Here is a 23,921-nt window from a genome sequence, read left to right on the forward strand (position 1 = left end):
TCACCTCATTCTTCACACCCATGGCCCCTGCCTAGAAGATGAAGCAATCTCTTTGCCTTATTTCGAGTCACTAGATTTGTGAGACCTCGTGGAGGACACATTCGGCAACAACATCCTTCTTCTAGCAGCCTTCAGGGGCGGTGATCAAGGGCACCTTCTTTTATGTGAGGAGTATTTAGTTCTTTCCCTTTTCTATTCTTTTGCTTTCATGCTCTTTTCGTGGACACCGTTTGGTGCTCCTCTTGTTGGCATTTTCCCCTTTTGTATTGTTTTAAGTCCCTTAGACCCTTGTTGGTTTCTAGTTGGACATTAATAAATTTATCTTATATTATCTTATACCCTGCTTCATCTTGAAACTAGCTATTCAGTCCAGAGTTAGTAAGGGTATGGGTTCTCTGGCCGTGCTCGAGAGACAGTGCTTTAGACACCATTTTCAGGACATCTTGTCTAAGTTGTCCCTTTTGGACTCCTTGGTTCGACTGACTGTTCTCTATGGCTCAGTGGTTTGGGGACCTCTTCTCGCATTCAATTGGGCCTCTATAGAGCGTGTTCAAATGTTGCTTCTACGTTGTATCATTAGATGTCAGAGACTCACCCCTCACAACATTGTTTTGGTTGAGTTTGGAGCTCATCCCTTCAAAATTGCTGCCATCTTTGACTTGATTTGGTTTCTACATCGGCTTCGAGGCTTCATAGATTTGGTTGTCGACTGGCACAGATATTCTCATTTGGCTTATTGTTCCTTTGTTACAGTTATGAGATCCGACACTAGTACTAGATCTAGATGTTGGTATGCCTAGGTCACCTCTTTGTTGAGTTCGATCAAGATCGAGATTGATCGTCTTCCTCCTTACCAGTTCTCACTAAATGCTCCTGCTCACCTCCTCCCCTCTCGTCAGGAGCTGAATAAGCATTTCAGACAGGATATATAGACAGTACATTATCACTAGCTGGTATAATCCTCCTGTGGATTACTTACAAAGATGGCCTTTTATGCTGAGCATTTTCTTGAGATTCAAAATGGTATTATTATCCGCCCTACTTATCTTTATCGGCGCCGGAATCACACTCTGAGATTCCCTTTGGGCTCCTTTAGAGTTGGCTCCCATCATCTTCGGATCCAGAGAGATCATCATATAGATAGAGAGGACCGTATCTGTCGACTGTGTACTTTGGCGGAGGTTGAGACAGAGACTTTATATTTCACTATCCTATCTACTATGAGATTAGAGGAAGATTTTACTGTTTGTTCAGAGATTGCTTTTCTCTTTTAGCGTTCTTTAGCTATATCGACCATAGATGTCTTGCACTTTATCTATGGGAAGTCACACAGCTCCATGAACATACACTTCAGTCACTCATACCTTAGGGACATTATTTAGATCAGTTCATCACCGCTTTTTTCTCCCCCCTATCTCCACCATAGGGTGTGAAGAGGTCTTCTAGTACCACTCACTCTAGATTAGTTTGACATTGCACTAGTCTTTCTAGGTAGCGACATTCGTCCAATGGTTCTCGATGTGATTCCAAGACTCCGGATTGTTCACAACCTTATCCTTCTGTGACAGATTTCTTTGTACTAAGGAAGGACCCTTAGTCCTTACCTCGGTTTTTTTGGTTTTATGCCTTGTCTTGTTCTTTTTCTGAGTCACCATTTGGTGCTTCTACTTGGTCGACTCTTTTGTTTGTATGCTCAGTCCCATAAACCCAAGTGGTTTCTTCGTTGGACATTAATACTATCATCTTATCTTATCTTATACATCTTTTCATAACTAACATTTAAGTATCATATGTATAGTCTATACTTATAGTATCTACCCCCTCCCTCGCCATCCCAAATTGAGGCACTTTGTCCCCCTACCCTAAAAATGCGTCCTCGATCCCGAGGGTGGTAACTACCATTTTATAGGACAACTTGCAAGGATGTAAAATTGTGCTTTGTTGGGACTCAATTGTGTTTTGGCAATTACATAAAATAGGGGAATAAATTGTGAGATCCAACCCTAGTTGGATGTCAAGCTATTTTTCTAATGGACTATCATGATGGATATTTTTTGCAAGAATGTTACTCTTGTAGCTGTTAGGATTAGGAATTGTACACCTAAATGCTTGTAACGATATAATATTTTTGATGTGTTGTAAATTGGGTGTCGTCATTGGAGGAATTTATGAGATTTCTCCTTTTTCACTTGGCTTGTTTGATATCATAGTTACACCACCTTGGGGGACAGGGGAAGACAAAATGTGTGGACATGTTTTAGGGATGGGAGGACGAAGGGGCCTTAATTTGGGGACAACATAGGGATGGTGGCGGGGGATGGGAGGTTATATATACCATATGTATGGTACTTTAAACACTAGTGTAATGTCCCCACTTTTCGATTAGGTTCGAATGCTATGACCTGCAACCATTTGTTAGTACAATATCAAAAATTGTATGTAAATCATATTAGCAATATTAGATTTAAGTAAATACTAATCTAAATACTACCCAAGCTACCCTTCCTAATCCTTCGGGAGAGATCCTTTCTCCAATCACCTAACCCTCTGGTGAAAACTACGTCTCGATTAGGTAATTGTCATAGAAAGAGTTTCTCCTTTGGGATCTTTGGTAACACTACTGGGTAGAGATCCCACCAAGTCTCTTATCTCTAACATATGCATATGTTTGACCACTACAATATATATTGTCTATAAGAGATTCTCTAAAAAATCTCTCTCTATATTCGATTAAGAATGCCCTCTAGTCAACATTAGCAAAGAATGCCCTCTATCAAGATCTTATTTGATCTCTATAAGAACTGTATGGTTCTTATCTCATATACAGTTATCAAATTTAGTTGATAATTTTCCATATTGCATAATTCATATTTGTCACTGACATGTAATAAGTTAAACATACTTCTAGCTCTTTGGTCCAGTATTCCTCTTAATAGTATCGCTCCATCTATGGCCTTTTCTTATTAAGAATTTATAAGTCTGCACTATAACTCTGTTGCAACCTTTACTGATTTAGTATTCCCGTTGTTGATCTATATTTTAATTCTTATCCTCTTGTCTATATATATATATATATTCCACTGCATATGTTATTCAAGACATAGCTATTTCTTTAGGGATCACTGACTTATAAACTCAAGCCTCTTATATTGCTAGGTAACTTGTTATTTCTTCAGATTAATCATCCGATATCTCACTATTATCTTAGTACTAAATTGTTATAGATGTCCTATCAATGTCCTCTTTTCCTATGTGCTCTCAACATGTCTTATGCAAAGTTCAACATGTAAATAACATACTCGCTTGCATATCGAATCTGATAATCTTCCCTCTACTATAGTGATTATCTTCTTCTTACACTTATTTATTCATTTGTCATTTTCTTCACATCAGCCTTGACTGGTCAACATTCGTGTAACTACAGATGACGGTTTCAATTACCAAATTTGTAATATGTGGTTCGTTGTTCTTTTGAGTTCAATAGGATTCAATGGTGAAGAATCGATGAAGCTCCAAAACTCTTTGTGGCTATACCAATTAATGTTGAGATTACTATGTTTACCTTGTTGCTTCCTCCAACCACTCACGATGCTATTTTGTTAACTATGCTGGCAGATTAGATATGACTATTATATCTCTTCTCTATTGCCATAGGTGCATACGTGGAGTTCTCTATTCCCCATTTGCTTCTTGGTAATAGATTGTGTTTACTTCGTGGCTCTTGTATAGAATCCCTTTCCTTTCTCGTCACACTGTTTGTGTCTAATACATTTTATCCATTCGTCCAGCTACAATTGGTTTCCTCTTACCGTCGATACCAAACATGCCTCTTTCAGCGGTGATCATACTTATCTTTGGTTATTTCCTTTGTCACTGTACTATTTGTGTCCTATTCGCAACTGATTGGTCACACATCTTAATGTATTTGTAGTCTGCATTGATTGTGCTTCAATGTTTCTCGCCTTCCATTAGAGGAGATTATCCCATTACTTGATGATCAATTGTCTCTTCAGCATGTTTGTCTATTTTCTAATGATTTCTTATAAACTTCTTGAAGGTACACCCTTCCAATTCTCTAATTTGATTTCTGTACATCTTTTCCTCATGGCAGCTATGTCTTTTCATGCTTGTCCTTTCATGCCCCTACCTCCAACTGTCTTTTGCATATTAATATATCTCCTTGTAGAATAGGAAGAGACGTGTCCATTTGTAAGGCTTAATATAATTATTTTAGGTTATTATCATATTCACAATCAATAAATGTATGATATATATTATCATTTTTATTATTTACTAATATATTCATTGAGATATTATTTATCTCATAATACCTTTCTTTATTATAATAAGAATTTAGATATTTGTTGTTTATAATGTATAATTATTTGTTTAATATAGTTAATTATTGATCAACATAGATATATATTGTTTAATTATTTGGTCTTGTATTTTTAATTCTTATTATCTTTAAATTTCATCTTAGGAAGGGGATATCACAACTAGTCATGAAAAGATGTATTGCAATAGAAGATATAAAGATGTAAAAGAGTAAACACTTGAACATTGCATTGAAATGGAACATCACACATCAAACATAAATATTCGAATATGTAAATAGTCAACAGTGGGACATCCCTCCATATTCAATGGAGGTGGCAAAATATGGTGATACTGCTGGGGATGGGGATTGAAGTCCCCAAGTTCTTGGTGCGTCCCCATCTTTGAGATGTGGGGCAAAAATGGGGGGACACATCTCTGTATTACTATGTTTGATATGATAGGTATAAGAGAATGTTGATAAAGGGGTTACTTGTTGATTAGCTCGAGCATTTTTTTATTACTCATTTGGTCTAGTTGTAAGAGTAACTTGTAAGAGGATTGAAAACCATAAGATGAGGCATTTTGATTAACTTGTTGACTCCCTCATTTTTAGGAGTAATGATTTTTACTTGGGAGTTATATTCTATCTTGTGAGGAGCTACATTGGAGTTGGGTTTTATCATTATGTGATGCTGGGGCATCCTTGGATTGGCATAATCTCGCATCACCCAAAAAGTCTACATGTTCCCCAAACTAATTTGTGCATACATCATGTTTGTATATATCTTGTCCACAAGTCTAACTTGTACGTGTGTGCTATTTTGCTTGTCTTGTAGTTTTGATGTCCATGTTTGTTGGCATAGGATTGTTTAGTCTTCTTCATACCTTGTTGGTTTGGTCACTGGTGCTTGTTTGGTTCACGTTGTTTTGATTGCATCCTAGCTTATGTGCAAGTTCCCTTACATTGAGTTTGATGCTTTCCTTGCTCCGAGATCTTGTGCATCCTTTGACATTTGCACAATCTCGCATGTATTAATTTCATTCAGTGTAACTTAATTTTCTCATAGTCCTTGCACATCAAAATGTCATAGTAGTTAGTCTTCATTTTAGCAACTTCTCTGTATTAGGGTGTTTAATCTTTGCACCTAGTGAGTCATTGTCTTAGGTTCTGACACTCATGTTTCTTAAGTTTACTTAGGAACGGCATGGGAATATTTATAGTGGCATTATCACATTATTAGTTTTCCACATTTGGTGGATTTATCACTTTACCACTTTTCCACCTTTTGTGGATGTGTTGCACAGACACCTCTCCACATTGGAAGGTTGTCCACCTTTAGTGGATGTGTAGTACAAACATCTTTTGACTTTGAAGGGTGATCCACCTTCAATGTACATGTGACACATTCACTCACTTTTCACCTTATGTAGGTGATAAGTTCTCACTTTAAGTATCATGTCATAAGATTAATACACTTATCATAGTCTTATCTCTTATGTTCTCACCTTGGTTTATTTAACCAAGGGTCTCCTTTGTAATATCATTCCAGTTGATTCAATGAAGTTAATTCAGCCAGTTCAATTCAATCCAATTGATTCTAATGCATTCTTGATAGGAATATAGTTTAGTCTTGTCATATTACATCTATTGTTCTTGTACGTTCCATTAGGCAAAACTTTTCAATCTTGGTGCTTCAGTTCTTGGTTCCTATCTTCCTACACTCTTTAATAAAGTTGTTTGTACTGGGTTTTTTGAGTCCTGGTCGTGACATGTGATTTACCCTATTCATAAGTCTGAGACTACTTTCGACCCTGTCAACTACAAGACTATCATGATCGGGTATACTTTTGCCAAACTTTATGCCATTGCTCTGAACACTATATTGTCTAGGGAGCTTGATAGGAAAGGGTGTAGAGCAAGAGGTCATTTTGGTTTTTGGGCGAACTACCAGACTATGGATCATGTTTTCTCGATACAAGCTATTATTGAGGAGGCTAGATACCACTCCGAGAAGGTCTACTACTAGTTTGTGGACTTCCGCAAGGCTTTTGATTCTGTCCCGAGGATGGCCTTATTTTGGAAACTTAGAGAGATTGGGATTTCAGATATACTGTTGGCTGCTATTATGCATCTATATGAGAAGGTGACTGGTTGTTTTAGGACTCCAAAGGGCTTTTCTGTTTCGATTTAGAACACCATTGGGGTGAAACAAGGTTGCTTCCTTTCTCCCACACTTTTCGGGTTATATATTGATGAGCTTGAGGATTTCCTTGTGATCTCTTTGCAGCCTGGGGATGGGTGCTATCTACATCAGGTTTTGATCTCCTTTCTTTTGTTTGCTGATGATGTTGTTCTCTTGACCTCTTCTCTTGACAGTTTGCAGAGACTCCTTGATGGTTTGGCTTCTTTTTGTGATCTGCGTTAGCTCATGGTCAAATTTAGCCAAGACTTGGGTCATGATCTTTAATTGTTTGAAGACTCCTCACCTTCATTTCTTCTTTCAGGGTTAGGAGGTTGAGATTACTTCTTACATGTATCTCAGGGTGAAGTTCTTAGGACCACGCTTCAACCTGAGACTGACTATTTAGTCCAGAGTTAGTAAGGGCATGGGCTCTTTGTCCATGCTCGAGAGACAGTGTTTCAGACACTATTTTCAAGACATTTCGTCCAAGTTGTCCCTCCTCAACTCCTTGGTTCGGCTGACTATTCTCTATGGCTCGGGAGTTTGGGGACCTTCTCTTATTGTTTCCAACTGGGCCTCTATTGAGCGTGTTCAGACCTTGCTTTTATGGCGTATCATCAAATGTCACAAACTCATCCTCCACAGTATTGTTTTGGCCAAGTTTTGAGCTCATCCTTTCAAACTTGCGGCCATTTTTAACCTGATCTGGTTTCTCCATTGGCTTCGGGGCTTTGCGGATTCGACTGTTGACCGATACAAATATTCTCATCTGGCTTATTGTTCTTCTGTTACAGTTATCAAATTTGACACTAGCACCAGATCTCTTTGTTGGTATGTACAGGCCACCTCTCTCTTGAGTTCGATTGGGATCGATATTGATCATCTCCCTCTTTGCTAGTTTTTGTTGGATGCTCCTGCTCACCTCCTTCCTTCTCGTCAGGAGTTGAATGAGTATGTTAGACAGGATATTTATAGACAGTACATTATCATTACCTGGCATAATCCTCCTGGCGGATTACGTCCGAAGATGGCCTTCTATGCTGAGCATTTTCTTGAGATCCAGAATGGTATTATTGTTCGCCTTGCTTATCTTTATCGACGCTGGAGTCACGCTTTGAGATTCTCTTTGGGCTCATTTAGAGTTGGCTCTCACCGTCTTCGGGTTCAGACTGATCACCATATTGTTAGAGAGGACTATATCTGTTGTCTGTGTATTTTATCTAAGGTGGAGACCGAGACTCACTTTACATTTCATTGTCCTATCTACTACGAGATCAGAGGGAGGTTTTACTACCTATTCAAAGATTGCTTTTCTCTTTCAACGTTCTTTACTTATATTGACCAGCGGTGCCTTGCACTTTACCTATGGGAGGCTACCCAACTCTAAGAAAATACCCTGCAGTCACTCATACCTTAGGGCCATATTTCAGACCAGCTCATCATTGCCTTTCTCTCTCCCTTGTCTTCTCCACGAGGCGCAAAAAGGCCTTCTAGCACTATTCACTCCAGATCGGTCTGGCATTGTACCAGTCTCTCCAAGCAACGACACCCATCTAGTGGTTACCGATGTGGATCTATGGCTCCTGATCATGCACGGCTCTACCCTTTTGTGGCTGACTTCTTTGTACCAAAGAAGGATCCTTAATCCTTACCTTGGTTATTTTGGTTGTGTATCATTTTTTGTTTCTTCTATGACACTGTTGGTTGCACCTGCTTTGATCGGCTCTTTTGTTTGTATGCTTAGTACCATAAACCCTTGTGGTTTCTTGTTGGACATTAATATCATAGTTGAAAAAACTAGCAGTATATCGCCAAAATTGGGGATACCGTGGGTTGAAAGTGCAAATGAAATAAACGGTCAATATATCGGCCCCGATATTATATTAAATTTGTAGTAGTTTATATGAGTTTATATCGTGCATAAAACAAAAATCCGGCCAATTAAATCATTGACTGTGGTCAACAAGAAAAAACAAATTAGGTTGAATGTTTAAAAGTTTTATTATATCCACCGCAAGTGAGGAGATTCGGGTAAGACACCATGCAGGAAAGACATAGGCGAAAGAGAGCAAGGGTAGAAAATTTTGCAATCGGGAAAGACAAACGTAGGCTTCATTGTTACTAAGGAATAGAGGATAGTTGAGCAGCTAGGAAAGACAGATGCTCCATCGTTTTAATCTCCTCCATTCTTTCTCTCCGTGATAGCCGGGTGTTTGGGTCTTGGACAACAGACACCATTGTTTCCCAAAGTTTTTGCTCCAAACTTTCAAAACTGTGATGCCAAAGTGGGACATTTTTTTGCCAAAGAGGTGTTGATGCCAAAGTGAAAAGTTTTTTGCCAGGTCAGGATTCCATTCTCTAGAGTGAAGTGCTTTTTCCAGGTTGGGGTTCCTTTTTATTCTTTTTTCCTAATTTTATATTTTGCATTTTTTGTTTTTCATACTATATTAATATATTTTATTATATTTAGTTAAATAAAAATCGTTACAATAGTACTAAGCAGTATTAGATTTAAAATACAGTAATTGTATTTTAAATTTATAGTAATATTGTTTTATATATAAGTATTCAGCTTCATTGTATTTTTTAATTAAGAATTTAAGAGATTTATAATTTATAATTTATAATTTTATACTTTAATAGTAAAAACTTGTGTACTAGTAAAAAATTGTATTATAGTTATTAGTTATCACTCGTTAGTAAAAAAAGTATTTTTTATAATATTACTATTTTTGTATTTTACTATTTCACTATTTTACTAAATACTAAATATTAATAACTGTAGTGTAAAATTGTAAACTGTTAAATTTTAAAAAATTTAGCAGATGCAAGATAAAATATAAAATCTAAATTTAAATAAAGATATTTATTTAAATATGATTTGTGCTTTCTAGATTCATACTATTTTAGAAATTGCTACAAATTATGTTTGATGTCAAACTTATCTAATATTTGATTTTTCATTCTTGTATAGTGGACTTGTGTGTCACTAAAATAGGATGATTGGTGGTGGCAAAGCAAAGGACCCTTTATGGAAACATGGTATCCCAGGAGCAAACAAAGGAAATGTCCAATGTATTCATTGCTTCAAATGCATGACTTCAGGCATAAGCCGATTGAAATATCATCTTGCAAAGATTCCATGCAATGATATTACATCGTGTGACAAGTGTCCAGAAGAGGCTATGCCAAGCCTTCAAAAATATGCACAAAGTAAGGCAGCAAAAAAGAGGATTTTCGAGGCCATGGCAGCCCTAGTGGTGACTTTTAGTTCTATAGGATGACAAACAAGTGGAGAAAGTTCTTTTTCTATTGGGCCTCGGATATGAGGATCAGGAAGTGTGAGTGGGTCTTTAGCAGATTTTTGGGTTCCACGTAACACTCTTGGTGCTCAACCCGGCTTACTAGGTACTGCATGGAACAAAGAGATGCATGAAAAGACAAAGTTGGCAATTATGAGATTTTGGGTCCGGATGATCTTTCCTTCAATGCTTTATGTAGTCCATATTGGGATCAAGTGGTAACTTCCATTTCTTTGCTTGGTAAGGGGTTCAAGTGCCCAACTCCCTATGAAGTGAGTGGGCCGTTGTTAGATGACGAAGTAAGAAACATTCATCAGCTTGTGGAAGAGTAAAGAAGAGTTTGGGAATAAAAGGGTTGCACTATTATATCTGATGGGTGGACTGATGGCAGGAATAGGACGCTCATCAACTTTATAGTTGCTTCAGGGGGGCGGTTGGTATTTCTAAAATCAGTTGATGCCTCTGATCAAGTGAAAAATGCAGAAAATTTGTGTAACATGTTGGGTGAGGTGGTAATAGAAGTGGGAGTGGCTAATGTTATCTTGATTGTGACTGATAATGCAGCTGCGTATGTGGCAACTGGTAGACTTCTAATGGAGAGACATCCCACATTGTTTTGGAGCCCTTGTGCTGCCCATTGTCTCGACTTGCTTCTTGAGGATCTAGGGAAACCGAGCTAGGTGGAGAAGGTGGTTGAAAATGGAAGGAATATTGCAAAGTACATCTACAATCATACATGGGTCTTAAGTCTTATGAGAGAGCACACTAGTGGTAAGGATCTTGTACGAGTAGGGGTCACACGCTTTGCTACTAATTTTCTAAACTTGCAAAGCATATCAGAGACATTGTTAGACCTCAGGTGCATGTTTCTTGATAAGAAATGGTCAGAGAGTCCTTATGCCAAGAAGCCTGAAGCAGAGAGGATTTTGAGGATTGTATTTCATGGTAGCTTTGAAAAGCTAATGGAGGAGACCTTCAAAGTAAGTTTTCAAATCTTAATTGATGATGTAGTATTTAATTTTGAAATATTTTCATTGGCTGATTTTGTATGTTTTATTATGTCCAGGTATTAGAGTCGTTGGTGAAGGTTCTACGAATTGTAGATGGGGATAAAAACCCCATGGGGTTTCTATATGAGGCTATGGATAGCACAAAAGAGGCCATTCAACACTTGTATAGGTCAAATGAGACCAAATATAGACCCATATGGAACATCATTGATCGTAGGTGGAACTGACAACTCCACCAACACATTCATGTAGCTGCCTACTTCTTGAACCCTAAGCACTATTTCTCCAACACTTTTAAAGCAGATGCAGAGGTTCAAATTGGCTTGGACACATGTATTCGAAGGTTAGTTGTTGATACGGACCTCCGAGACGTCATACTTGATGAGTTGCAGAGCTACAAGAGGGAAGAGGGGCCATTGTTTTCTTCTCCTGATTGCAATCGTAGGAGATACACCTTGCAGCAAGGTAAAAAAGAACATTTGTTTATTTTTATCATACTATTTATTTCGCTCGTGAAGTTTATTGGAAGTTTTAACACATGATTTTTTTAAGCCTTGCAGATCTATGGTGGGAAGATTATGGTGCCACAACGCCTAATCTTCGACAGCTTGCCATCCGAATTTTATCGCAGCCTTGTAGTGCTTCTGACTGCGAGAGAAATTGGAGTACTTTTCAAAACATACACACAAAGAAACGTAATAGGTTGACTCAAAAACGCCTAAATGACTTGGTCTATGTGAAGTACAACCTTCTCTTGCACGAGAAGAAGGTGAAAGGGAAAGCTTCATATGCAGCACTAGACTTGGATGACATTGATCCATATTCAACAGATTGGATTGCTTCTCTTGATGGTGAGGGTGTAGATGCGGATGTAGGCGAACCTTTATTGATAGATGAGTAGCTAGCTGAGTTTGAGATAGAGGCAGATGACTGGGATGCAGATGTGGCAGCACGTGAGGTGGAACCTGAGCTTGGTCATCCATTAGAGGCTTCTGTGGAGCGTGAGGCACCTACTAGGGCACCTGTTGAGGATGCTGCTATGGCAACTACTTCAACACCACTCACCTAGCAACAACGATCTTTTTTGAGTTTTACTCGTAGACGTAATTTATGATTGCTACTTTTAGTTTTCATTGATACTAAAACTTGAACTTAATATGTATTTAGAAGTTGCAGTTTCAAACTTTCATGGAGTTTGATTGCTTTATGTATTGAACTTATTTATATTTTGATGTTATATAGTTATACTTGTTTTTCAGTTTATGATTCTATTACTATGTTAATCCACTAAGTTTTAATTGCTATGAAATTATGAATTATTGCTTAACTCAGAACTTTGCTTCATATATGGTAGATATCTCAAATCATTATATATTCTACAAATTTAGTGTGTATGTATGCATTTTAAAGAATATTATAAGAAATTGTATATTTTCAAATGTTCGATAAAAGTGTCAATTTATTGCCGAATTCTTTGTTGATTTTTTGCCGATTTCGATATTTTCAAAATATTTGGGTCAGCCAAGATATTCCCGATACCAAATTTTTAAACTATGATTAATATCATTATCTTATCTTATCTTGATCTTGGGTGGCTATCTCCATAGCCAAATCTTACACATTCAAGCTGCATTAATTTTTCTATTTGCAAACGTCAACCATTTTGATTAAATTTTCTCTTGGGCACATATTTATTGCAATTAATTGTATCGCACGCCCATGCTAATACAAATAAGATTTGTCTCCTTTGTAATATCATCCAAGCTTATTCAAAAATGTGAACTCAGTTTAATTCAATCTAGTTGATTCTAATGCATTCTTGATAGGAATATAGTTTATACATGTTATATTATTTCTCTCTTGTTATTGTACTTTCCATTAGCCCTCTTGATCTTGGGTGGCTATCTCAATAGCCAAATCTTACACATCCAAATTGCAATAAATTTTTATTTGTAAGCGTCAGCCATTTTGATTAGATTTTCTCTTGGGCACACATTTATTGCAATGAATTGTATTGCACCTCCATGCTAATGCAAATAAGATTTGTTGTTGGCACTATTTAGTAGGATGCTTGGTCATCTATAGGGTTGTAGTTTTGGAGGTTCAATCATTGAAGTAGATTTCAAGTTGGTGGATAAATAAATTGGCCTTAGAGGTTTTGAGTAGAGCTTAGATTGTATTACTACAATGCAAAGAGTCGTTGTGCATATTTCTAAAGACTTTGGTTTGTGCAATTATTTTAATTTGCACTTTTAGTGCAACATAAAATGAACATGTGAGGATGAACATCTCTTAAATTTGGAAGGGGGACCTCCCCATATCAAAGATAGAACAAAATTTAAGAACCTATGGATATGAATTCTACCTTTCTAAATATATACAACTAGAGGGCTTTTGAATATTCATAGCAAACAAATTAAAGAGATTACCATATTTTTATTCTCAGTTAAGGGAAAAAGGCATGTCAACATTGCTACTCAATGCAATAGATTTTTATGCACTTTTCCTTAATGAAACAAATTATAGAAGCCAATGTCTGCTCACCCTTTTGGTTGAAAATAGAGCCCAACAACTTTGAGTATAAATGCATGGATTGAATTGGTTTGACTTTGAACAAAAGAAGCACAATTCAGTAAGAATTGAATTGATTACAAAGGCAAATCACCAAGTCTGCAGAAATATGCATTACAAATCCTACAAATCATTAAATTCTATGCTACTAAGTACAACATTAAGACATCTTGCCCCATACCGCGTACATCTGGGTATGGGTTCGTGCACAAGTTTGCTTAGCCATGCCCAAGTGTACCCAAACATGGTGAGCAACAAAAAATGACAAAAACAAATATTTTATGACTTTTTTGCACCCAAAAACTTTCAAATGCCCCCAAAATTATCATTTCACTCAATACAAAGATCGTTGGGTTTTTTTCACATTTAACATCTTGTCCAACTTATCATTTCTACCTTCCAAACCCATTAGGGTCTCCACTCCCAAACCTCCTCTAGTTAGTGGGATCTCCGGTCACGTAAGAAATTTGATCAGGAAGTTAGACAATTAAAATTGTCACTCTTAAATGCCAATTGATTAAGATAATTATTTAATTTTTACTATCCACTGGAATTTAATATCTATCTTCATTGCTATCATACTATCAAATATATTAAGTAATACAATTTTGTACACACACACGTATCCAAGGGCGGAAATAATTACCTATACCCATACTGGCAACTTAGATTAAAATAAAACTATTCATTATCTTTTCTATTTTTCTTTCCTTCTTTCACATTATCAAATTTATGTATGCTCTGCTTATTATTATTCAGGTTTGAAAGAGTAACCGATTTACCTTTGACGCTTCACTTCCAAATTTTGCTTATTTTCATAGAATGTGTATTGTCTTGTATGGAAATTTTGAAGGGACTTTTCTAAAAGGGAAATTTAAATTAAGGTATTTTGAGGGATCAGAATCAAGTCTGCAGCTATTGGGTTTTGAGACAATTGTTCCTGTTTTAGGAACTCCTGAAGGACTGATGCAATAGATTATATGCTTGGTGTGGAGTATATTAGTAGAGGCATTAGTATTCAGTCTCTTCAGGAATGTTAATAACCGTTCAATGGTACAGATCACCCTGGGATCTAAGTTAAGGATTCTTTTTATAACTACCATAGTAAAAAAATTTATTTGACCCTCTGTACTCATTTATACCACACAATAGGACCATTCCACAAGGAATTCAACTGATGCATCCCCCAGGTCAGTAGGTTGCATGATAAATAGAGAATTGCTTTACCTTGTATGAATAATTCACTTATTTGCTGCGTTATCTCTCCCTGCCTCTTAGGTGCAGGAGCATATGTAATGTCCCCTTCTCCGCACTAGCTATAATGGTGCCTAGTTGGTCTATCTTTCCATCCGGATAGGCTAATGGCATGTGATTTAGGATGCCAGCCAGTCATAGGAGTTTTGGTTTCAGTTGAGGAGATTTTAATGGGAAAGTCTAAGGTTAACGTCACTTTATTTTATTGAGTTTAAATATAATGTACTTTATGTTCAAAGTCACTTTATGACAAAAGGACTTAAGTGACTAAAAGACGAAATAGTCTTTTATCCCACATTGCTAAGATGTTTGTATCTCTCCACACTTCGAGGTTATTAAAGAAAGCATTTGCTTTGGGATTGCCACCATGAATATATAATATTTGTACAAAATCCTAAAGGTTTCTTAGATGTGACTGGATACTTCCTAAGGACGAAACCCCTTAAGGAAAAAAGGTGAGGCTGGATGCAAAACTGGCACTCACATGGTACTTTCAGAACTAAGGACTGGAGCGATACATTGATATCAAGAGATTATTGCTCCAGGGCGGAAAGGTGATTGAGGTTCGTAGAGTCTAATACTACACAAAGGTTGTTGTCTGCATAGTTGGAGTTTGGGCGGCGAAGAGAGACATCAGTCATTCCATCACAGAAGATTAACTTCATACGTAAGTGCATTTTCCCTTCCAATTGGTTGTAACAACATCGTCTAGCATCAGATTATAGAGCTGAATGCGTAGCAGATAGGAGGGACTAGACTGCAATCGGTTCTCTTCACAGTAACTTCTACACGTGATCATCTCACCCAGAAATAGCAGGTCGGGGTCACAGCAGTAATAACTTACGGAGTTTGGGACATTTTCAGGGATGTCAGTATATGTATTGGCAGTGAGTCGGATGCAGTCACGGGATACTGGTAGACACCACCATCATTCTGCAGGGTCACACACCAGTAATACTTAAGCCACAGTGAATACTGGAGTGAGAATGGAGGTGAATAAGTTCAATCGGGGTTGGCATATTTAAGGTGGCAAGCGGCATCTAAAGTCAGAGAACTGGATGTGGGCACTGGGAAGACATTCACAGAGCATATTCAGACTCCCATATTGATACTCACACTGCTAACAGATCTGTATGTTAACTACCCATTCCGCAACCTAATCACTGTTCCTGTTATATCTGAACTCAAAAATTTGTCATTCGCATATTGTATATCTGCTGTTGGTTTATTAGTCTGGTTATAATTCATTATTGCTACATTTTGTTTTCAAAACACCATCTTGAAACTTGTTGAAGGCATGATTTCATAAGTTCATAATAGTTATTTCATATAATTTATGTGAGCAATCAGCACAGTGGCATGACAGTAGTAAGTTTGCTTAAGGACTTATTTACATAACAACTGTTTGACAAAATTCTCGTTAGACCAAGTCCATATTTTCTGATCAAACTTAGTGGAGATTATTACAGCATATACATGGAACTAATATGTAGCTTGGGAATTTGAAAGAGATTCCTTGCCTTCTGAAACAAGACATTGTTTGATATCTTTTAAAGGTGACTAGCTTGAGTAATAATAAGGGAGCAGATTGGTTGCTATAAATACTCTTCTAAGTTTACTTCCTTGGACCATATTTCAAAAGTAGTTTAAACTTTAATAATAATGTAGTTGATATAAACTTATCTTCTGGAAGGACGTAGAAGAAAAGTTGATTTTGCTAATGTTCTACATTTTCTTTTAAGGATATTTAAATCCTTAACTCCTGACTGTTGCATCTCTAGATAGACTGACTCTACAAATCTACGATACTTTTATTTTCTCCATTGCTACTCCCCATTTATGGTGACATGCTTGGATAAGGGCTGAATTGCTTTAGGATTGTCTAATGAGAAAATCGTAGAAGTGTGCATAGAATGACCTTTTGTATTAAATGCTGATTGAATGTTAGGACAACCTGCTTTACTTTGATATCAGCTTGATTATCGGCACCTGCTTATGTGGCAAAACCTAAATTCTTTCCAGGTCATCTTTCAAATTCTTTATAGACAGTTGCGCCTGCACCACAAAGATACAAATACAGTTGTGCCTCTTTTCACCTTTTATCAAAGCCGTTATACATATACTATATGGAATGTGTGAGTTGTAATACTATCTTATAGCTACACACATGTTTATGATAGACAACGTTTTAGATATTGATGCATTCACATTCTATTTGGACAGGCGTCTTGTACCTTGTAATCTGTACTTTATTACTTGAAGTATGTGTGATTGCTTATTAATTAGTGCAATGATACAAATGTGGACGTAATGAATAATGCGTAGCTTTAAAATATATTAAGATAAATTTCCTTCCGCAGACATGTCCCTCATGAGATACCTTATAAATAAAATCATTCATTTCCCTTGGGAGACCATTATTGATATACTACATAAAATTTCCTTTTTAAAGACCTTTTGTTTTGATATCTTTTCCTGATGTAATTTTATGCTAAGCTTGATCTTGTCATATATTATGCACGAGTTTTGAACTTTAGCTTATTGTGAAAGCATGCAAAGTTTCTTGATATGTTCTTTAATGCTAACCCATCAACAGAAATTTGCATCTCCAGCGAGCAACAATGAGATTGGATGGAGATTTCGCATTTGGATATGCAAAGGCAGAAGTTGGTGTCCACAGATTAGTGCGGATCTCTCCATTTGATAGTGCGAAGCGGCGGCATACTTCATTTGCTGCTGTAGCTGTTATTCCTATCCTAAGTGATGCTTCTTCTGGGTTCCAGATCAACAAGTCTGACCTTCGTATTGAAACGTTCCGATCTGGAGGCCCAGGTGGTCAGCATGCTAACACAACAGATAGTGCTGTCCGCATTGTTCATATTCCAACAGGAATCGCAGCTACATGTCAAAATGAAAGGTATGTTGTGATTCAGAAAACATTTTTTTATATATGCAAATCTTATTTGGGAATAAACACTTCAGCATTCTAAAGCAAGAGAATAATATTAACCTTATATTTTTTATAAATCTCAAAATCAAGATGCATAGCAGGATTAAGTTGTTGAAAATCCATCAGTTCTCAGCATTTCTTATTTTTGCACTCAGATGCGTCTGCCAATCAATAGTAGTAGGAAGAAATCTTAAAAATTGATAACAGATTTGTCAGAATTGGGGGAATTTTATTTGGGATTTGGGATAATCTATGTACTATAAATTATCTGACATTTCTATATTTACTTTTTTCCTTGAATGATGGCTGGTAGGATCTAAATCAAGAGAGCAAATACAAAAATGTCACAATAGTGTATTGTAAAGAGTGTTCTTTTTAATTTACCCTAGTGATGCATCCCTAATGTAAAAAAGGTAGAATCCAAAGGGGGAGCATGTGAGGGGTGGCGGTATAGGGATGAAATACCCCACTGCTATCTTTTGAAGCACCACCTGTATAGGGGGCTGCTCCTGGGACAACCCTGCAATGTAGGTATGTAACCCTCTGCAGGAGGCATTCCGTATGCTTTAAAAGTTATGAAAAAAAAGCATTATTAAGATTTGTTTGGCGAGTTGGACTTTAAATCAGATACATGCAGTATGATATGTTGTCCATTGGTAGCAATCCATATAGCATTTCCTTGCCAATCACTTCTGTGTGATCAACGCAACTTCTTTTTTGCATTGAAACGTTCTGATCTCAAGGCCCAGGTGGTCAGCATGCTAACACAACAGATAGTGCTGTTCGCTTTGTTCATATTCCAACAGGAATCGCAGCGACATGTCAAACTAAGGTATGTTGTGATTCAGAAAACTGCTATGCAACTTCTTTTGGCTCCTTAGAACTATGCACCTCCATTCGTTCCTATGGAGGGTTGACTACTAGTACATGGCAGTTTCACAAGCATCCTAGCTCCTTGAGAAGTTTTTTTGCTAACATCACTTTGCTATTTCTTATGAACTTCGCTTCTGATGGAGCCCCAATTTTTTCAAAATTCAGGGCCTCCAATTGAGTAATAATATTGAAGATTCGTGATGGAAAAGGTCATTAAAATCACTGCATTACAGTTCAAGGTAGATTAAGTGCAGAGATATAGAAGTACAAATCTTGAATGCATATTTTGAAGCACATTAGAGCAGGGATACAAGATGAGCCTCGGCAGATTATATGAGGAGATTATAATCACTATGGCATCTACAAAAGCAGCTTGATTTGGAAGTATGGATGCTATTGTATTAGTGAATAAAGCAAAGCCTTACATGGAGAAAGGGCACTTCCTGCATGTATACTAGGTTGCAATTGTGATGATGAAAAAAGCACCTGAGGGAGTGATTATAAAAAGATTGACATATAGGCATAATCAAACAGAATATGCTGGGTGATGTGAATATGAACAAAGTTTATTTATGTGAGTGAGAAACAATAATACAGATGAGGAATGTTAATAAGTCAATGAGCAGAAATAGAATAGTGAGTCCAAATTGGAAGAGGCTAAATACAATATAATGAGGCATGGTGAACTTCAGCCTTTTAGACAATGGAAGATCATCTCTGGAGAATAAGATAGCAGAAGTTTCCGATTTAATTTCAGAATCTACATCTAATCCTGACGCATTTATAGATTCTGAGTTTCATGGCCAAGGGTGCTTGCAGTCAGGATTTCCATCTTTAGCAGATGATATATTCTAGTTCAATAAGGGAATGCCATTATCTTGGTATTTACCAAAATAGAAATATATAGTTGAATCTTCACCATCGAATCATCTAAGCATTGTGCAGAGTCTTCAGCAAGGAGGAAAGTATGGTTCATCAACTACATGGGACAGAAACTCTTAATCTTCTTTAATTAATAATATTGGAAAACTTCTGCTGGAAGCTTACCTTTTAAACAATAGGATGATGTCTGAACCAAATCGTAAGAATGTACAGCATACTGGCTCAAGTCCCCCTAGCTGTCAAGTCCCCTAGCTCGTGGACACAATTATGGAGTGAACACATCCACATTCAGCCCTGCAAGGATCCAATCCTTTAATAAACTGTCATCAGCTACAAAGAATTATTTTGACCATGATCTCACTTCTTCAAGGTCTCCATTGCATGTGGGAGACACTTCAGGTTATCCGTTAGTGGAGGATAATCATCTAAGAAAAGTGACGGATTCTCCAGAGGAAGGGTTTCCATCACATTCTACTAACTGGTAAACAAGTTTGTCTTATACAGTGAGAATGCATCCAGTGCACCGGAATTCCATTCAACAGTCCAGGTCTTCTCTTGTTAAGATGTTAACTAGTTGTTAAAAATCAGTTGTATCGAAAAGCTTTGGAACTAGCTTGCACATTATCCCCTGGCATGTCAATTATTAGGCTCTTTAATTTCTCATGGCAACACTTCTGACACAATTTTAAAATATAAGCAGCCGAAAGCATTGTCTCTCAGATATTGCGAAGTCAATTCCTTCCTTGCAAGGAATATCAGCTTATGGAGAAAGAAGAAAGACAGAGACCTACAAATGAATGTAAGGAGATGTCATTTAAAACCTACAGTGACACTCAAAAGCAATGAAATCTAAGCGTGGAGACCACATACGAACTACAGAAAGAATAACGGTGATTTTATGCATTCAAATCAGGAATATCTGGATATGGGTGCGAAGTTACAAATAATAATATCAGATGCAGATGAAGACATGTGAGTATGAATCTTGAGGGGGAGTTGAACCATGGGTGTCATATGCCTGTGGAGACAAGTCCTGAAAGAGAAGTTTCAGATGCATAACATAGATTAATGACAAGCAAATCTTCGCTATATGGTGCCGTCGGGAGCTGGAGACCAAGTAATTCATAATAAGCAAGACCATACTGTCATCGTGGTTGCAGGGCGAATCTATGGTGCTTAAGTGAGAGTAAATATTTTAAGAGATATAAATCGCAGATAGATAAGAATATTGGTGGTAAAAAACCAAGAAGCAACACCCGATAACACCTTTAGTTATCAAAATTTTTGATTACAAATGAATCATCAGCATAAGGAAATATGAGCGGATGAAGATAAAAATAAGACCGATGCCATGTAGGCATGAAGCCTTTGAGAACCCACGACAGGAGTTGGATATAGAGATGAAGTGGTATACTGTCAATGTTCATTGAATGAATATTTCTCGATGGTTCAAATAGAGACAAAACAAAAAGACACATGGTTGCACAAATTTAACATAAATAGTGATGATTATGAAATTTATCCAGTGTTTGAATCAAAGGGATATTGTGAATTAATACTATGGCAATATAATATATAAAAGGCTGCGATAATTTGAATATCAAACAAAGGGAGTAATTCCAAATGTTCAAATCAAAGGAGTATCGTGAATTAATACTATGGCAATATAATATATAAAAGGCTGCGATAATTTGAATATCAAACAAAGGGAGTAATTCCAAATAAAAGATTTGTCTTCATTTGTTAAGAAGGGTAATAGCCTATTCTTAGAGTTGTGACTATTGGTAAAATGGGCTTTGATTTTTGAAGAAGTATTTGAAAATATAAATAAAGAGATCTATTCATTTGCAACAGGATAACAAGACATATTAAAAAAGTAAAAAAGAAAAAGAAGAATATTTTTTAGGAGGAATAAGGAGCTTAACGCATGGCTTTGTAATATGAATTCAAATATTTTATTTTAATAATAAAATAAAAGGCCTTTTCTTTATTTTTATTAAAGGCATGGAGATTTAAATTGTAGTTGATTCGTCCTTTATAATCATCTTTGAAATTCCATAAACAATTTAAATGTCCGATAAGTGGACAGGGTCATTTATGGCATTTTAAACTCGATCATTATAGATACAGTGAAATATTGAATTGTTTTCGTGTCTATATCTAGTTTGTCTCCCTACCCTAGGAGTCAAAGTACAATTTGGACTAGTTTAAAATTGCGTAATATATACTTGATCCGCTGTGTCTGGATTATTAAATTGTTTCTGGTATGTGCTTAGAATTTTATAAAGTTGTACGTGAAAATCTTCATTGTAGTTGACTCTGTTGCTCGAATAAGCAAAGACACTAGTCCTTTGAATTATTAAAGTATTATTGGATTTATATTTAAAGTCAGAAAATCTATATTTTCCTTCTTACAAGCATTAAATTCATTATTGACAAATATTATACAAAACATTCATTTAGTTCAAACATTCAACATTCAACTTTGTTTTGATTGAGTTCAAGGATTTTGCCAATTGGAGAACTCATCAAGCTTAAATTCGCTATATGAAAGCTTTGAACCAGGTGATCGGGTCTAAGGTGAAGGTCTATCCGCCTAGGCATAGTGCAGCTTGAAGTGCAGGGTAATCAAGGTCATTCCCATTCATTGGCCAAAATTGATTGTGGAACCCTATTGGAGAAGTGAAGGCTCGTGGATTTCCAATCTGCGCTTTTGGGAACCAACAACTTCATCCTTCATGTGAACCAATGTGAATTTTCTTCCCATTATTCCTGATGGTGAAGGTGCTCTTGTGCACATCATGTATTAGGCACCTATTGCACTGCCATGATCTCAAATAAATTAGGGTAGGCATCCATTGGGATCATGTCATACCATATCTCATTTGCATATCCTCCAATGAGAAATGCAACTTTGCATTGCTTTGTCACTGCGAGTTGTTGCCCCTTTTGCAACCTAGACACTTTTTGTGTGGTGGTGTACATTACATCCTTTAACTCAAACTTTCACACCATCTTTGTGGAAGCTAAGTTAGTGGCGCTACCTTTGTCAATGATTAGCTTGTAATTGTTTCCTCCTAATCTACACTTAGATTGGAATAGTTTCATTTTCAATCACAACTTATCATCCTTGTTGGAAAGTTTCAACAAAGTTTTGAACATTATCAAGTTCTCTCTAGCTTATAGGGTTACATTTTCTATTCCATTATCTAATGAACTTTTTTGTTGAAGCTGCACAACATGCACAAGCATTTTGGATTTACCTTTCTCTCACTAAGACATGTGTTGACTTGCCTGTGTCCATTAAAAGAAAGTCCCTCTAAAGTGTTTCTTGTAACTGTCTTATGTGCTTAATGTGGTGCCATTGGTTTTTATGCTTTTCTTTCGTGTTGAGGTATACCTTACTACACTTTTCGTGTATCCATAGCATTGTTTTTGTGCACTTTGTTATCTATAGTACTTATTTACCTTGAGCACTAGTTGGTAGGCCTCCCAAACAAATTAAACTAAAAGCAAGTGTGTCTCATTCAAGATGGAGATGCTTAATCCATTCACCTACTTGGATTATTTATCAATGCCTTCTTCCACATGACCAATGTGAATACATAGTTTGTACTTTGTAGAACTTCTCCATGTACTTCTTTTGGACATCTCCCTCTAGTGTAGGTTTTGGAGCTTCTTGTGCAAATATAACACTATTTCACCTATCTTGTGAAAATGATTGAAAAAGCATAAAAATTGAAATTTGACGACACATGAGTGATCCTGATGAAGAAAAACATTGAATGAACCTGACAGGTTGACTTACTAAAAATAGACGTTCCCATCAAAATTCTTGGAGCCCAAACCAGAAGCCTAAAATAAAAACTAAGAGTATCATTCAACTCCTCTAACTCAACTGAGCTCATCGAAACCAATTGTTGACTTAGTATAAATAGTAAGTCCCTCAAAATGAAGCCAAAACACACAATAGGTCACTGGAAAGCCTAATAACTCCACAATAGACACCCTCAAATCCCACTATCAGCTCATGAGGGTCGCAATGATGAACTAACCAAGCCAACTGCAAGAACTTGCTAAAAATGGGGACATTACATTGATGTTTTTATACCAACTTTTGAGTTCCAATGACGAAGAGTTTGCGTTGAGGGATGATTAGAGGCCTCCCTACACTACATTTTGATAATTTGCACTTGTTTTGATATCATGCTACTCATTGTAATCATTTATATGATACTTTTGATATAATAGAAATCTTCCATTTGCTAATTCGAATTAATTTGTGAAATTGAAATTTTATCTTGTATTCTAATTTCTAATTAGTAATTAATAATTTGATAGTCAATGTTCATTGTTCAATATTCAAGTATTTAGTACTTTACATTTCCAATTATTCTATTTCAGTTATTATACTATTATACAACTTTTCATAACTAGCATTTCAAGTACGATATGTAAAGTATATAGTTTATACTATCATAAAATTGAAGCACCCATCATTTAAGACCTTTTAGCTCTCCCCATGTAGTAATTTTATGGTATATGGATGCATTTGTGCTCAAACGACTCCTTTTCC

At 36.6% G+C, this 23,921-nt stretch overlaps 1 protein-coding gene across 2 annotated transcripts in view; it reads left to right on the forward strand.

Annotated features, from left to right (window-relative positions):
• Nucleotides 1-23,921, forward strand: part of LOC149537877 (Peptide chain release factor 2) — a 123,545-nt gene that overhangs the window by 55,775 nt on the left and 43,849 nt on the right. For both annotated transcript variants that reach the window (XM_089799273.1, XM_089799274.1), the window contains one exon: nucleotides 17,253-17,557. In XM_089799273.1, coding sequence (XP_089655399.1) covers nucleotides 17,253-17,557 — 305 coding nt within the window. The remainder of the gene's footprint in view (nucleotides 1-17,252; nucleotides 17,558-23,921) is intronic.

Source organism: Cupressus sempervirens, chromosome 9, assembly GCF_028749045.1.
Source record: "Cupressus sempervirens isolate cs-2001-9-10 chromosome 9, ASM2874904v1, whole genome shotgun sequence".
Taxonomy (NCBI): domain Eukaryota; kingdom Viridiplantae; phylum Streptophyta; class Pinopsida; order Cupressales; family Cupressaceae; genus Cupressus; species Cupressus sempervirens.